At 33.5% G+C, this 18,446-nt stretch overlaps 1 protein-coding gene across 4 annotated transcripts in view; it reads left to right on the top strand.

Annotated features, from left to right (window-relative positions):
* Positions 1–17,186, top strand: part of LOC101889302 (neurogenic protein mastermind) — a 425,563-nt gene extending 408,377 nt beyond the window's left edge. For all 4 annotated transcript variants that reach the window (XM_059128470.1, XM_059128469.1, XM_011293632.3 and 1 more), the window contains 4 exons: positions 9,455–9,707; positions 9,852–10,610; positions 11,151–11,402; positions 11,465–17,186. In XM_059128470.1, coding sequence (XP_058984453.1) covers positions 9,455–9,707; positions 9,852–10,610; positions 11,151–11,402; positions 11,465–12,168 — 1,968 coding nt within the window. In that variant the 3' untranslated portion in view covers positions 12,169–17,186. The remainder of the gene's footprint in view (positions 1–9,454; positions 9,708–9,851; positions 10,611–11,150; positions 11,403–11,464) is intronic.
* Positions 17,187–18,446: the final 1,260 nt, after the last annotated feature.

The following is an 18,446-nucleotide window of genomic DNA, read 5'->3' as shown; positions in this document are numbered from 1 at the left end:
ACTTTTTCGAAGGGAAGCATGAAAGTATGAAAAAACTATCTTTACACATGATTCTCACAGGATGTATAAACTAGCCTTTTGATTGTGAAGTTTGAATTCAAAGTTGTATTTCTAAGTTACCAAAACCGCCCAAAATTAGTCAAAAAATTTGTCAATTGAAATTAAAGTTGTATACAAATTTAGTACAATTTATGCCTGGTTTACACTTCATGTTATTTATATCTAATGTGACTTTTTCACAACCATTCCTAAAAGTATGCTATAAAAATACTAAATATAAATTTGAATATTTAATTTTACATATGATTCTAACATGATTTGTAATCAATGCCTTTCGGTTTGAAATGTAATTATTTCGAATGCCTAAAAGTACGCAACACATTTTAGTCATTTCGTTTTTTTTTTTTTTTTTCATTTAAATTATTTAATTTTCGACATATTCCCCAAATTACAAACAAATTTAAATATCTAAGAGTTCCAAAATTTGTACAAAATTTTTGCCATCACCTCCGTATATTTTTGTTGTTGTTGTTACTCTTCTTACCATAACATGTTATCGAATGTAATGTAATACCTAAAAGACTTCGTTAGTTAATTCTGTGGGAATATTTGAATAGAATCTACACAATCTACACAAAATGCTTTCCAACCAAACCAAAATCCAAGGGGACCTAACACAGCAACAAGATCACAAAAAAAAACTCAACTACAACACGACATAAACCCAAAATATGTAAATATTTTAATAATTGGATTACAAAGTGAATAATTTAAATCGCTTTAGTTTTATATAGCGTTTATATTTTCGTTTTAAAGTTCCATTTCGTAGAATTCTTAATGTCAATCGTTTCTAGTTTCAGTGGAAAATAATGTGAAATGCAAAAAAAAATTGATTTTAATTTTAATGAAGGTGGAAGAACTCAAAGGGGATTTCCGGAGAAATAATTGCAGATTTATATGTTTTCCTTCAGAAGAATATGTTTTCCTATGAAAGATAAATCGGGTGTTAAAAGGAAATACATAGTTTTTATTCAAAGGATTAAAATAGAACTTTTTAGGGCAGTCGTTTACGGAAGTTTTTGGAACCGTGCATAGCCCCATAGGCTGTATTAATTAAAAATAAATAAATAAAATAATTATAACAAAATATAAAGTTGTTTTTTCCATTTGAGGAATAAAAGTGGACATAAAAGTAGTTTTCTTTGAAAAAAAATCCCACTTCCTTAAGAAGCTCCTTTCACAGAAGACCTAAGTGGTATTTTTTTGAAATTATAAGAGTGGTTCCCTCAGAAAATATCGATGTGGTATTCTTAGAGAATACTCAAGTAGTCCCTAAAAGAAGGCCAAATGGACTCTTAAAGAATACTAAACTGGTCTTTTTAGGGATGACCAATGTCATGCCCGTAAAGAAACATTTTAAAATATAATAGCAAAGACAAAAACCGCTTGTATTTTGTGTTGGTGCACAAGAGGTTAAGTACTATAAGTACTTTATGAGTATATATGCCTTATATTCCCAAATGATTTCAGATAATCTAATTTTTCCGATTTTCTAAGCAAAGTGGGGCTGCATGGAAATGCTAAATTCCACAAAAACAATGATAGCTGCGTCATTGGGATTTTTTTCAATTCAGCATTTTCTAAAACTTTGACCCTTTGTGGGGCAGGTACAACAAGGAAAGGTCCGATCTCTACCATCTTTATAACAGATCATGTGTTAATAGAAATACTCAGATGTCTGGAATCGGATTTTAATTTCGCGTTTCATGAACTTCATTGATATTCAAAATTTTGACCCTCTGTGGGGGGAGGTACTAGAAGGAGTGGACCGATATATTCCATCTTCACACCAGACATTGGGTTAATAAAAATATTGTGATGTGTGTAATTTGAAGACAATCGGATTCTTACATCACATTTTATAAGAGTTATGATTATTCAAAATTTTGACCCTTTGTGGGGGAGGTACTTGATGGAGTCGACCGATATTGTCCATTTTCGCATCTGAAATAGCACTGATGCAAATAATAAGATTTCCAAAGTTGAAACAAAATCGGATTATCATTTTCCTTTCTGTGCAGTAAAATATTTTTATGAAAATTTCGACCTTTTGTGGGGGAGGTACCAGAAAGAGTGGACCGATTGTCCACTGGATTGTCCATCTCCGAATTTGATCTAAGTAATCTAGTTACAGCTCATAGAAAACTGCAACATCAGCAGAAATGGTTCGAAAAGAAAAGAATCGATTTGATCGAAACCCTCGTCGCAGTGTCCGAAAAATGGCTCGTGAGCTGAAAATATCGCAATATTCCATTCGGCAAATATTAAAAAAATGAGCCCGGGGTAAAGCCATTGAAATTCCAAAAAGTACACCGCAACAGAAAGAAAATAGACTCAAAAGAGCTAAAGAGTTGCTTTGCTTGACCGAAAGTGGTGAACTGCCGAATTTGTGTTTCTCCGTTGAGAAAACATTCGTTGTCCAGCAGTTTGTAAACAATCAAAATGATCGTATTTACTTGCTAAAGAGGTCAGCTGAAAATGTACACCTTCGGTTGGCCACCAGAACTCAAGCGCTGGCCATGACGATTGTGTGGGCCACCATAACAGCCGATGGTCGCTGTCCGCTCGTATTAATAGACCATGGTATCAGAATAAATATTATTGCGAAAATATTATGGAGGGTGTATTAAAGGCTTGGGCATGCAAAAATTTTGGCGGCAGACCTTGGACATTCCAACAGGACTCAGCACCATCGCACTCAGCAAGCGCCAGCCAAGAATGGATACAAAATGAGGTTCCTCGCTTCATTTCCAGCGCACAATGGCCACCAAAATCTCCGGATATCAATCCGTTGGACTATTGTGTCTGGAGTATTTTGGAAAGCAAGGTTGACACTAAAAAATACCAAAGTGTCGATAACCTCAAGCAATCACTTCGCCGGGATTCGGGCAGCGTGTGATGGTTTTATTGGCCGTTTGAAGGCCATAACTCGTGCCAAAGTTGACCAAGTCGAACAAATATAAACTTATTCTAAAATTTGATGCTATTTCCAACAGTTTTTGCTTTCATTCAATTAAAATTTAAAAAATATAAAAAAATTATGGCGTTTGACTTTGTTGCAGTTTTTTTATCTCACCCTATATACTCCTTTCTAGCGATATGGCTGAGGGTAGAACAAGCCCCCGGCAGATGTTTAAAAATTTTTTAAATAGCCATTTATTAAGCAGACCGTAGGTGCCTGTGTCTGTAGTTTTAAAATTTGTATTCATACAAATACAGTTTCAGTACATACTTTTAGGAGACTGCACACAAATATTTCCCTATTTAAAAAGCGTTTACATTGTTTTCCTTTGCAATCTTTATTAAAAATATAAGCGATATAAACAAAATCTCAATTTTCTCAAATATTTTAATTTAGATTTTATCTAAACTTGTTATTTAATGTTAAACCAATGTGTTTTTTTTTTTGTTTTTTGGGAAATGGCAATACAAATATTTTACGTGACTTGAACAAAATTGACCCCCAGAGTGTCGCATGGTGTATTTTTTGTGGCGTCCATGCAAACAACAATAACAACAAATTAATAACGATATTGAAAGTTCGATCTTTTTGGTAAAACGAAATTATTAAACAATATAATAAAATATTGACAATATTTAAAAGTAACTTTTGTCGCAGTTTCAAGGAATTTAACACATGGGCAATGTTTCAAGGATTTTTACACATTGCCAAGGATGTGATTAACATTAGCTAACTGATGGTTTATAAATTGTGTTTTAATATGTTTCCCAACTCATAGTTTGAGGGGCAATTGGTGACTTTGTATAGAACAAAAGGGGTTCGTATTAAAGGGGGTATTCGAATTTTAATGAATTTTAAAATTTCAAAATCAATCAATTTAGTTTTGCCAAAGAATCCAAAATGTAATTATTTTACTATCTAAACCCAGTAACTTTGTTACATACGTACCTTCTAATTAAATGAATCCAAAAATGTAGTCAACTTTTAGGATGTATATGGTACCAAGTGGATGAGAATTTCGAATAGATTTTTTTTTGCCAAATTGCATAAAATATTTAGACAACATTATCAGCAAACAAAGCAGAAAATAAATATTAATAACAATATTTCACAAGCACTGGCGGCGGAAGCTATAACAAATGTCTGGGTGGTGTTGATAGTGCGCTTTGCCATAATTAGAGTTTTATGGCTGAAAGCAACACCCAAAGCGTACTTTAATGCTAATGCATTTAATTTTTCACGCAAAAAAAGCAATGGAATAAATACATTGTCACAATGGATAGTTGTTGGCAAGCGCTAAAAATACATAGATAAATAAATTTCTGTGAACGCCCAAAAGTATGCAATAGGAATTTGTAAGTTTAAAAATAATGTAGTGAAATAACTGACTGCGAATCAAAGCCCAGATGAAACGGCTGAAGCTTGAATCTTGAAACAAACGGAACGTTGTTAGAGTTCTGATATTTGAAATGGGTGTCACTGATAAAGTGCAGGTATATATACCAAATTGTTTCTGGAAATTCGAACTTTAAGGTCACGAAAAGACCCAAAATGGTACTTAACTTCTGAAATGATACCATTTGGTATTATGTGAACGAATAGAGATAAAAACTTGAAATTTGGTATGAAAATCAAGGGTGGAAAGTAAGTTTGATATATGGAGGTGGTTTTCGGAACTGTGTAACAAGTGTGCAAACTGTACTAAATAATGAATGAAATATACTAAAATGTACCAAAAATTTAATACTTTGAATTAAGCAAAGGGAATGAGCTTGAATTTTATAAAATTTGAAATAAGAGTCACCGATGGGGCGCAAGATAGAAGGATAAAAGTGTTTCTGGAAATTCTTTAAGATTACGAAAAGTCCTAAAATGGTACTAAACTTAAAAAATGGTACCATTTGGTATTATGTGAACGGATAGAGCTAAAAGCTTGAAATTTTTTAAGATAATCATGATTTGAAAATAAGTTTGATATATGAAAGTGGTTTGTCAAAATGTGATTCATGTGTGCGATCTATACTAAATGGTACTATATTTCAAACAGTTTGGTTTAGAGTGAACTGTTGAAGCTGGAATCTTAGCAGTTTGTATTGGGGTCCCTGTTGGTGGTAGTTTTGTTATTAACAGGTGGTTTTGGAAATGTCTACTACAAGTGCACAAAAAGTACTAAATAGTACTTTATTTGGTACAATTTGATATTTGGTGAACAGACAGTGCTTGAAATCTAAAATTTGGTAAATGGTTGCTGTACATTTGTAGCCTTGACATGTGGAGGGGGTTTTGAAAGTATGTAGTATAATTGTACGAATGTACTAAATGGTACTAAATTTGGTTTTGGTTGAAGGGAAGGAGATACAATCCTGAAATTTTGATATTTAGATACTTGTTGGTATGTGGGGTTGAGGTGAATTTGGAAATGCGTCTTATATTTGTACGAAAAAGTACAAAATGGTACTAAATTTAATGTTGGATGAAGGGACAGAGCTGGAATCCCGAAATTTCGTATTGAGGCCTCTGTTTGTATTTGTGTTTGAGATTTGGAGGTAGGTTTGGAAATGTGTCCTATACTTTTACGAAAAGTACTAAATGGTACTATATTTTGTATTGGGTGAAGGATTAGAGCTGAAATCGTGAAATTTGGCATTGAGGTCTCTGTTGAGATCTGTTGTGATTTTTCAAATGCGTAATATAATTTTACGAAAAATACTAAATGATATTATATTTGGTATTGAGAGAAGGGATAAAGATAACATTCTGAAATTTGAAATTTTGATTACTGGTGGTATCTGAGTTTGGGATTTGGGGGAGGTTTGAAAATGTGTACTATGATTGTACGAGAAGAACTAAGTGATACTAAATTGGGTATTGGGTGAAGGGATATAGCTGGAATCCCGAAATTTGATATTGAGGTCTCTGTTAGTATTTGGTCTTGAGATCTATTACGGTTTTATGGCATACTATAATTGTACGAAAAGTACTAAATAGTACTACATTTGGTGTTTGGTGAAGGGGTAGAGCTGAAATCCTGAATTTTGATATTGAGGTCTCTGTTGATATCTGGAATTGAGATCTGGAGGTGGTTTTACAAATACGTACTATAATTTTACGAAAAGTACTAAATGGAACTATAATTGGTATTCCGTGAAGGGATAGAAATACGATTCTGAAATTTTCTATCTATCTAGAATCGAGATATGGAGGTGGTTTTGCAAATGTTATTACACATTTGACTCATTTTTGGATTACTACTGGTGTCTAGTATCGAGAGTTACATTGTTTTGGTTATACATACTAAATATTACTAAATTTGGTACTGAGTTAAAGGATATATCTGAAATATGATATTGTGGTCACTGTTGGTATCTAGGGTTTACATATGGGGACGTTGAATTGGTTTTGGATAAAAAAAATATGCATCGGTTTTACTAATATCCTCCTCGGTACACTTAAACATTAAAGATTTTGAGGACTTTTTGTAGTAAAATGTAAACATTTTCTTATTATTCTTTTCGAAAAAGGATATATAAACCTTGAAATTCTAATGTATAAAGTTTTGATTACAAAATTTTGCCTCACTTAATTGTGCATTTTGAGCACTAACAGGGCCTAAATCAAAGTGTTGGAAAGAATCGAAAGTTTGAAGATGGATTTACGCTGACGAAGCGGCCAGCACTTGCTAGTGTATACATATTCAATATATTACTGAGAACGCCCAAAAGTATGCAATAGGTATTTGTATGTTTTTATTTTATGCAATCACACATAAAAGATTTCAAAACCTAGTGGAGAAGCTTCCATAGAAGAATTAATCAGAGCTTTTATATATCCAACATTCAACCAAAAACTTCAATTTATTAAACCTGAATCTTATAATAAATTGTCTATTTCCATCTCCCATTGCTCACTCTCCAAAGTATTGAATAATTAAAAATTTTGTTGAAAAATAAATTAGCATAATTTTAGGATGTCATACAAATGAATATTTTGCCAAAATTCATTTACATTACAATTTAAAGTTATTTATTCACACACATGCAATTCATTATCCCCGCATGTCTCTCGACACAGGCGGAAGCACGTCGACACACACACACATACATACACATGTACAATTTCATTTGTTTGCAACAATTGTAGATAAATTTCATTTCCAACTGGCTTTAATCCAAAATAGACAACATAAAATCGTAACTAGTGTAATAAAGATTTTGAAAATTTCATTCAGCTAATCTAGAGTTTGACAGGCAACTTATGTCGTCATGCATAATTTCAGGCAGAAGTTGACTACTCACATATTTACCAATTATTTAATAACACATATTTATGCCTAAGTAGTTGTAGTTGTTATTATTGTCTTAAGCAGTATTTGAAAGCAAATTATGGTTATACATACTTAAAGTGCTTTGTACAATTTGATAGCGTTAACAAGATTATTTTGTTGCATACTTTTGCGTAAGTGTTTCCATGTGTGTGTGTGAAAGTAAAACTGCGAATACAAATGAATATGTTAAGGCTTAACATGTAAAGCCATACAATTGCCTAGCATTAAGGAGGGCAAAAACTAATGGGGGGAAATAAGAAAAACATTGAAATTATTGCTTTTTTATTACTAACTACAATACAAAACAGGGTGAGATGAATAAAAATTGCAACAAAGTCAAACGCCATAATTTTTACATTTTCTTAAATTAAACAAAAAATGTCGAAAATAGCATCAAATTTTAGAATAAGTTTAGATTTATTCGAATTGGTCACCTTTGGCACGAATTATGGCCTACAAACGGCCAACGAAACCATCACACGCTGCCCGAATGTTGTTCTGCGGTATTTTGGCCCATTCCCGGCGAAGCGCTTGCTTGAGGTGATCGACACTTTGGTATTTTTTTAGTGCCAACCTTGCTTTCCAAAATACTCCAGACACAATAGTCCAACGGATTGGTATCCGGAGATTTTAGATCATTTTGTAAGAATTCTTGGGTGGCGCGTGCTGAGTGCGATGGTGCTGAGTCCTGTTGCGGCCTCTGCGGCCAAAATGTTTGGGTGTCCAAGTCTTTAATACACCCTCCAGAATATTTTCGCGATAATATTCGGCATTTATTCTGATGCCACGGTCGATTAATACGAGCGGAGAGCGACCATCGGCTGTTATGGCGGCCCACACCATCACCATGGTCGGCGCTTGAGTTCTGGTGGCCAACCGAAGGTACACATTTTAAGCTAACCTCTTTGTCAAGGAAACAACGAATGTTTTCTCATCGAAAAAAAAAACAAATTCGGCAGTTCACCACTCCCGGCCCAGCGAAGCAACTCTTTAGCTCTTTTGAGTCTATTTTCTTTCTGTTGCGATGTAAATCCCTGCAATTTTTGGAATTTCAATGGCTTTATCTCGAGCTCATTTTTTAATATTTACTGAATGGAACATTGCAACAGCGATGCGGGTTTCGTTCAGGTCGCTTCTTTACTTTTCGAACCATTTCTGCTGATGTTGCTGTTTTCTTGCGTCCACTTGACGTTGGGCTACGCTACCAGTATCACGGTAAAGAGCGATGGTACGGTAAATTCTGTTGTGCTCTAACGATAGCCACTTGTGGTTTTCCAGCCAAATGTAAAGAAATCACACTACCACGCTTGAATTCCATCACGATTATTTTTTTTTTTTTTTTTGGAAAATTCTCAGCGTGCCTTTGTACGCTCGTAAACAATATAATGAGCTGTCACTGGAATAATTTTAACAGCTATCGAATGAGTGGCTTAGAAATGACAGCAGTTTGAAGTTGGTTGCAGTTTTTTCATCTCACCCTCTATGTATTCTTTTATGGCCTCACATTGTTCGGTTTATCACATGAAGCAATAAAAGATTGATTGATAGGCATTAAATGAAAGATTAGTAAATTATTTATGCTAATAAATATTTATGGAAAATTAAGTGGATATGTCATTTAAAAATTTATTTCAAAATTCATATATTTTCGTATTACTTTTTATGTTTTTCCAAAGCTCTAAGTCCAACTTAATCGGAAATTCATTATCTGATTTATGCCCTTGATTTAAAGAGATGTTGCTTATTTTCTCATCCATTGTTAATAGATTTGATAGGTTTATTTTTAATCTATTTAAAGTTCTAATATCAACTTTTCCTATAAACCCTAAAAATATGCTTTATTATTGCTTTAAATATTGAATTAATAGCATATGTCCCTTAACTCGGCCATCATGGGGGGTTGCTCTTAACATAGATTGAGAGAGAGGGAGAGTAGGAGAGCGAGAAAAACCCCCCAACAACAAACACAATTACAATGTAATTTATAAAACACACTTGCATACACACGCACACGGTTTTTTAACCATTATCTTAATTAAGTCATTTTCAACGAGAATTTAACATTTTTCCATGTGTTTGTGTTTCCCATTTTTTCTGCTGCCATTTAGGTCTCGGCTGGACAACATTTACATCTCAGCGGTGATATGAAAAGTAATGTGTCGGTGGCTACGCAACAGGGAGTGTTCTTCAATCAACAGCAGCAGCAACAACAACAACAACAACAGCAGCAACAAAATACTCAAAATACTCAGCAACAACAAACGCCTGGCAGCAATGCCGGTGGTCCCAATGGCCAACAGCAACCTCAACAGCAACAACAGCAGCAACAACAACCAAATCAAAATATGAACAATAATAACGGTAAGTGCCATCAAATTAACACTCAACTCAGTATCAAATTGGATTAGAGTGCTGGGCCATAACGCTCGGAAATAATTCAATTAACTGCCGTTATTGGCAAAAAAAAAAAGATTGCAAATGAATGTGTTTCACTCTCTCTTGCAGGTGCTTCCGATGGTGGCTTTAGCATGTCACAAACACAGTCCATGAATTTCTCCCAACAACAATCACAAAATCCCGCAGCAGCTGGCGGAGGACCCCAGCAACAACAACAGGTGCCACCAAACATGAGACAGCGTCAAAATCAAAACCAAAATCCAGCAGCAGCAGGTCCGGGCAATAATGGGCCAGGTCCAAATGTGTCGGCGACGGGACCGAATGGTGGTCCCAATGTTGGACCAGGCCTTATGAACAATCCTCAAGTCCCTGGTGGTGGTCCAAATGTGGGTCCAGGGCCCAATAGCGGACCCATGAACTCAATGGGAGGACCAGGTGGCAATGGCCCCAATGTGCCGGGTCCAAATGTTCCCGTTATGGGTGGACCCAATGGTCCCATGGGTGGCATGGGACCAGGGGGCATGGGCGGTGGTGGTGGTCCCAACCAAATGATGTCGGCCGGAGGTATGAATCCCAATGCTGGACCCAACCCAGCCATGATGATGTGTCCCGGCGGTCCCAATGGTCCACCCATGAACATGAATCAAGCCAAATTCCGGCAACAACAAGAAATGATGCGTGCTCAAGTCATGCAACAGCATGGCATTGGTTCTCGACCCCCACCACCGGAATACAAGGCCACACAGGCGCAGCTAATGCAGGCCCAGATGATGCAGCAGACTGTGGGAGGTGGTGGACGTTTCCCCAATGCAGCAGCGCAGGCGGCGGCAATGCGACGAATGACCCAACAGCCGATACCGCCATCAGGTAAATATTGTTTTTTTTATTTATTTATTTTTTTTTATTATTTTTTTAATCCTAAATTGGAAGAATCTCTTGTATATCTTTATTTCTACGTCAGTGAGTGGTTTGAAAAAAATTCAAAATTCAGTCCGGTTTTATATTTAGTTTTCAAAAAAATGAAAATATCAAATACTGTGGCTCACCAACGGGGCCTTCCGTTAAATTTTTAGATAGATTCAGAAAATGAACGTGGGGAAAGAATCAAAGGGAGAAATTTTTTAAACTAACAAAGGCCCCGATTCCGGTTACCCACAGAGACCTCAATATCAAAATTTGAGGATTCCAGCCTTATCCCTTCACCCAATGCCCAATTTAGTAACATTTAGTACTTTTATATAACAGTAGTACTTATTTACCAAAACGTACCATATCTCACTCCTAGACACCAACAGTAATCGCGATATAAAATGTCACGGTTTTAGCTCTATCCCTTCAGCCTTCATGCGTCACCTAATTTTGTTCACTTCAAATTTCGATAATTATTTGCCTTTCCTGTTTTTTTAGGTCCCATGATGCGTCCCCAACACTCTATGTATATGCAACATTCCGCTGGAGGACCACGCTCTGCCATGGGTCCCTATGGTGGACCAATGGGTCCTGGTGGTCCCCAAAGACCGCCTAATGTTCAAGTATCTCCCGATGGCATGCCTGTGGGCTCACAACAAGAATGGCGTCACATGATGATGCAACAGCAGCAGATGGGCTTTTCTGGACCCGGTGGTCCAATGAGACAGGGAGCGGGAGGTTTCAATGGTGGTAAGTTACATGGAACTAAGATTTGCGTTACAAAACTGAATTAAATTTTGTTTTGTTTTTAGGATTCATGGGCAGCGGAGGCGGTGGTCCCGGCATGCCTAATGGTCCCAATGGTGGTGCTGGCGGCATGGGTGGTCCCAACCCTGGCATGCAGCTAACACCCGCTCAAATGCAACAGCAAATGATGCGTCAACAACAAATGCAAAACCAACAAATGATGGGCGGCGGCCCCAATGCCATGCAAATGCAACAAATGATGCAACAACAGTCCATGCAGCAACAAGGCGGTCCCGGTGGTCCTGGCGGTGGCATGATGACACAAATGCAAATGACCAGCATGCATATGTCACAAACCCAAATTAGCATGCAACAACAACAACAATTTGTCCAACAAACCGCCACCGCCACACACCAACAACAGCAAATGCTACAAATGTCACAAGGTGGCGGTGTTGGTCCATCGGGTGCTGGTGGCGGCGGCGGCGTACCGGGTGGTCCCAACGGACCCGGCCTCGGTCCCGGTGGCAACGGCAACAATGTACTCTCCTCAACATCTGCCACAGTATCATCCGTCTCCAGCGTCGTGGCCACAGCGAACAGTGCCAATAGCATGAATCAAGGCATCAATTCGGTGGTTGGCAACTCGAATGATTTGTGTCTCGAATTTTTAGATAATTTACCCGTTGATGGTGGTAATTTCTCAACACAAGATTTAATCAATTCACTAGATAATGATAATTTTAATATACAAGACATTTTGCAATAGACATATTAAAACAAACTTACATATACATATATTTAATCACACACACACCCGCATACATCTACATTTACATTTGCAAAAATGAAAGACAAAAAACAGAAAATCAAATTTTGAAATTGAAAAATGAATGCCACAAAGAAAAAGAAATTTGAAATTAATCGAGTAAGAAAAATTGTTGCTTTGTTGTTGATATTGAGTTAGGCAAAAAGTTGGCAATATTTGGTCTTTGTTTTGTATGACGTACGATACGAAAATGAATTCGAGGGAAACACACAATTTCAAATGAATTCGAATCTTTTTTTGAGTAAAATTCGAAAGGAATATTATTTGAAATGGTGTTTTTCCAACGCATTCGTCATACCAAAACAGGCCCTGAGTCAGAAATTATAGTAACAGGACTACAAAGTTCGTGGATTAATATCAATATTATATGGTAATCTGATAAGATCTTAAAAAGGTATATCAAAATGTCATTAAATTCAATTTATTTTACTTTGGTTTTTGTTAGCAAAGTTTCATGAGATTTTAAAGTGCAAGTTTAAGGTAATACCAGATTGATATACAATATTGATAGTTAGCAAATTCACCCTTTAGTCCTGTATAGTGCTAGTCTCTATAACAAATTGAATCAATATTTGTCATTGTAAGTTCTATTCAGTCAAGGCAGTTTTCGTTACTCCCCTTTGTGAAGCTACTGGATCACATGGCTAAATTAAAAGTATTTTATTGTAAACAAAGACATTTTCATACGTATAGGAAGTGTAAATATTTGTCTCCTATATAAAGCTTTGAACAATTTAATCCGATATAGTCGAAAACCACTTGGCCACTTTTATAAATCTTTTGTATCAAAATTCATGCCGTCACAACTTTAAATGTTAATAGTATATTTGAAGATCTATGTGACCAATAGTCTTACGTATTAAGCAACGAAACTTGCCATCCCTGGAACAGACATCAAGAGATGCTAGTGTAACTGGCTCCATGCTACTTTTTGTATATTTCTAACTCAATAATGTTGAGTTGTTTATTTCAGTTTTATTTTTACTCTATTTTCCATTAAAACATTATTATTAAAATTACAAACATTATTTTGGGGTTTTTTAATTAATATAATACTATTTAGATTATTTTTCTATAAAATAGTTATGCAAAATATAAGTTAATTTTATTATATTTTCTTATATATACTGATAAAAAAAACAAAACTTAAAATAAGAAACAAACAAATACAAAACAAAAATAAAAAAGAGTAAAACGCAAACCGCAAACACGGAAGAAAAAAGCCCACGTTTGTTGTTTTAAAAGTTAGCCAAGAGTAGAAAATTTATACTTAAATCAAAATAACAAAAAACAAAATCCACTCTAATTTTCATTACAACAACATTCCATTGCCAATATTTTATAAATAGAAAACACATAAATTTAAAAAAGAAAAATATGTAGAAATATTAACATCATGACATACATAAAGATTTTTTTTAAATTTTTCAAATTGACAGTATCCATTAATTGTATTATATACAAACATTTTTTTTTGTACAATATAATTTACAATAACCCGAATATTACCGATTTCTTTCTGTATTCAATATTTTATATGCAATTTTTACCATGTTTTTTCGTTAATATTTTAACATTTAAGAAAACAAAAAATCCAACTTAACATATAGTGCCACCGAATATTAGTAAATAATAAAAAAAAAGTTCAATAAACAGGTTTCAAACAATAATAAACAAAACGAAAAGATTTAGAAAACTTAAAAAAATGTACTCTTTCCCTTTAGCAAATAATGCACCTAATATGTGGGATATTTAACGTAAACATATTTAAAAAATATTGATTCCTATAATTTTTGTATTGAGGTCCTCTGCTTGTATCTTTGGTGCGGTATATAATTAATTAAAGCAGATTTAGGGCTTGTTTTGATTCAAACACAGACTATATATTCTTACAGATATTTTGTACTTTAACTCTAAATAGAGTTCCTAGCATGGTACAATAAGGAGAATGTAGAACAGATCAAAATTATATTCAACAAGTTATTTTCATTTATTTGATATTATTTGTTGATTTTTAAAATGAGTCAAATGGCGCGAAAGATGAATAAAATACCTGGATGTTCTCTCAAAAATAAGATCCTAAGTGTTGAATCTTTCAATTCCATGGTAAATCTGATTAATTTCATTAATGCGCGCCCCCAATTTAAGTTTCTTCCAATCATTGATTTTGAAAATATTTTGTTTTTTTTTTAAACAATAAAAACATACACAAAATTGGCAGAAATCGGGTACACTTAGAAAAAAAATGTAGTTAGCTGGTAGCTCTACTTTACCTTTTTATTGTACCATGGCTCCTATCACATTTTGTCCACAGCAAATCCCAACAACTTTTTAGTTCCTATACGAGGGAACCATTCTTTATATCAGTTTAAAATTGTCTTTGGATATGAAATTAAATTAATTCCAATTGTTCACTGGTTCGGAAATTTTTGCCTTTCCTAAGCTCCTCATATTACAAATTAACAGGAAAGATTAATAAAATGAAAAACACAATTCAATGCTTATTTTTGAAATAATGTACATGTTTAATAGTGCAGATCATGGTAGAAGAATATAGGTAGATGCATCAACGCTTGGGAACATTGATATGTCAAAATTTTAAAAAGAAGAATTCTTCTTCATTCTTCATAAAATATAGGCTTTATTAGAAGTTTGTTTGATTTTGCTTTGAATTATAACATTTCCAAACCTAAACTAATTCAATATATTTCAATTTAAAAATGTATGTATTTCTTTAAATGTGTTGTTGTTCAAATGAACATATTTTATTCCTGTTATTGCTATTTGCTTTTGAATGCACAGTAGTGGAATTCTCTAAAACATACTTTGAGTTACCGACAAAAACCGGTAACTTTGAAACCCATAATTTGATATAAAAAATAATCTAAGGTTGAAAAGATTGATATCTTCCGGTAGGTCTTAGCGACTACTTTGATTTTGTCGTTAACTTACCGATAAATTTCATTAATTACCGAAATTATAATCTTTTTACTTTTACTGACTTCTGTCGGTAACTCAAAAAATGGGTTAGAGAATTGCACTACAGGAAGCCGAAATTTGAAGGTTTAAAAGACTAACATAGAGGGTGTGGATTAGCCTCGTGTTTCGAATTATCTAGTCGGTGGTTTTTGCAACTTTTCCCCCTGTTCTAAATTGAGCTGACACAATTTTGAGACATAAAACATGGGCCTTTTTCAGAAATATGTTTATTTCATTTCTTTGTATTTTAATGTGCTCTAAATTAAAACTTTTCGTGTCCTATACGCATTCAGTATATGTATTTCAGGTCTAAAATTTTTGAAATATTTTTTAAAACGTTTAGTTATTACAATTAACATATTTTGTTCCTGCGCTTGATATTAGTTTTTTATGAAGCTCATTGCATTTTTTAGTATTAAAATATGGAAAAATAAAAATTCCAAATTTTAATGTTTAAATAAGGGAGTTGGTTAAAGCGAAGAATTCCATAAAAGTGAACATTTAGAACAGAAAATTCTCAAGACCAATTAACTCCGGTCCTGCTCTTTAATCTCAGTACTAAAATTTTTCGTCCTTTGCAATGCTTCATTTTTACAATGTCATGCCGGAAGGGTTCATATAGACCATTTAATTTTTCATATAAAATTCTGAGTTCATTTAAAACACTTCAAAGTGATTTGGAAATTGTAACATAATTTCCACCTCATAAAAAATTTTGGGACCAATTTACTTTTTAATAATTTTATAAATTATCATAAAAAACGATTTTCAAAATAGCGTCTTATTCTACTCTCATCCTTTTTGAAAAACATGGTCCAGTTTATATGACATTTCTATCAAGTTTTCGCACTGGACTCATTCACTTGATCTTTTGTATCTTACTTTGCTATACGCATCCCAAATTGAATATCGCCCACCCATGTTTGAAACAAAAAAAATGGAAACTTGAAAGATCACTTTTTTATATACAAATTTTCCACAGAAAAATTAAAGCTAATAATAGGGAATAGTTTATAGTTTTCTAGCTCCTTAATACAACCTGCTCTTAATGGATGGCCAGGTACTTGGCAAATCAGATAAAAGGGCTCTTTTCTTATATAATCACTTCTTATAACAATAATTTAAATTTTTTTTGCACCAGGACCCAGTCACTTGATCATTAAAACAATTTCTCTGACCAGCTGTAAATCTCAATTTCCATAATTACATAAACAAGAACATCGTGTAACATCACTCAGCATCGCTAAGTATCTTTGAACTCCATTTCTCAATAATTATTTGTCCACTGTTTTGAAGGACATATAGTAAATTTGAATTCATTTAAAATTGGCAACAACATCTGCATACAATTTTAATAAAATTCCTAAAAGCACCAATTACCACGACAAGTTCGGACTACAAAATCTAAACCTCTTTTATATATGTGTCTTATTTAAATTTATTGTATTTCGATTTGCTTTGAAATTCTATACTTTCTTATAAAATGATAAAAAATAATATTTTTGTAGTTTCGTTTTGAAAAACTATTACAGAGAGTAACATGAAGCTAAGCCAATGGAGGAATACTCCAGACTTAAGCAATCAATAATAATTTTTGTTAAATATTTTTAAAATTAATCATTTATTTGTTAAAATTTTAATATTTTGTTCCTACTGGTGTGTCTTTCAATAAGGATTATTCAATAAAGATAAAAAATTAGATTTTAATCAATAAGGATTATTCAATAAAGATTTTGGAATTTTTTTTTTTATAATTTTTTTACGTTTTGATATATGAGAATTGTAAAATATTATACTAGCGAATTTTATGAAATATTTTGTATTAGTGTTCAAAAAAGATATTGCCATTTCTATATTGACCCCTGAATGCTTTATGATTTCGATAAGAAAACTAAAAACTATAATTGTTTTCGAATCTCGATTCTATTCATCTTGCAATAAAATAGTATGTACTTAAATTGAAAAACAAACAACAAAAACTTTAAATAACTCTAATTATGATTTCAAATACGATCTTTCCATTCTATTTTAATAGGATTATCTAAATAATCTCAAAGGATGATAGAGGCCGCATGTTTCGGGCCTTCAGTATCATCACATTTAGTTTCAGTATTGTCATTATTAGCTAGACATCATAATGGCGACCCAAAATCTAATAACTTTTAAAACAACAAACAACCAAATTCAAATTTTCTATAATTTATATAATTATTAATAACAAATTTTTTTAAAAACAAAATATATTAAGAAATTGATAAAAAAGGAAACAAACGAAAAAACCAACAAAGAAATTATTATTGAAAATAAAATGATGTTTTTTTTTAATTTTGTAAATTTATTTTTCTTTTTATTTAAAAATTAAAAACATACATTTAAGCTTTCCATGATTATAATTTGTGAAATATTATATACATACAAACCTATGTATTTTTTTCTAATTTTAAAATAAAAATATATAAAAAAACAGAAAAATATATATTTACACAAAACAAAAAAAAAACAATGGTGATAATTTTTTGGTTCAGTTTGTAGAGTTTTTATGTTTTATTTTTGTTTTGCTTCTAAATGACAGACACTAATGTATGACTGTAAGGATCAAAGGCTAAGTCAAGAAAGGAGGACCCGACCATAGGTGTCCAAAACTTGGGAGTGGGAGTTTATGGGAGAGTTATATCGCCTTTTTTTAAAGAGAGAACATTTTTTGCTTTTCATTACGGATATCGATGGGCCAGACAAGAAAAAAATTAAGAAGAATTGTTCTCACTCACTTCCCTTCTCTGAAAATGGACTAATAATGAATGATAATAAATTGAACTTAACCTTCAGTGTTCAAACCTTATTCGATCATGTTTGAGAGAAGGACCATCTTATTTCAGTAATCCAATTTGCCATTTTTTGTTTACATTACGAAGAAAGACAAACACCATCATTTTTACATTTTTTCGGAAATAGCATTAAATTTTAGAATTATTTTAGATTTGTTCGATTGATCACCTTTGGCAAGAATTATGGCCTTCAAACGGCCAATGAAACCGTCACACGCTGCCCCAATGTTGCTCTGCGGTATATTGGCTCTTTCCCCGCGAAACGCTTGCTTGAGGTGATCGACACTTTGGTATTTTTTAGTGCCACCCTTGCATTGCAAAATACTCCAGACACAATAGTCCACCGGATTGGTATCTAGAGATTTTGTAGGTCATTGTGCGCTGTAAATGAAGCGAGGAACCTAATTTTGTAAC

This window comes from Musca domestica, unplaced genomic scaffold, assembly GCF_030504385.1.
Source record: "Musca domestica strain aabys unplaced genomic scaffold, Musca_domestica.polishedcontigs.V.1.1 50, whole genome shotgun sequence".
NCBI lineage: Eukaryota > Metazoa > Arthropoda > Insecta > Diptera > Muscidae > Musca > Musca domestica.
This window is presented reverse-complemented; position numbering and strand designations above follow the sequence as displayed.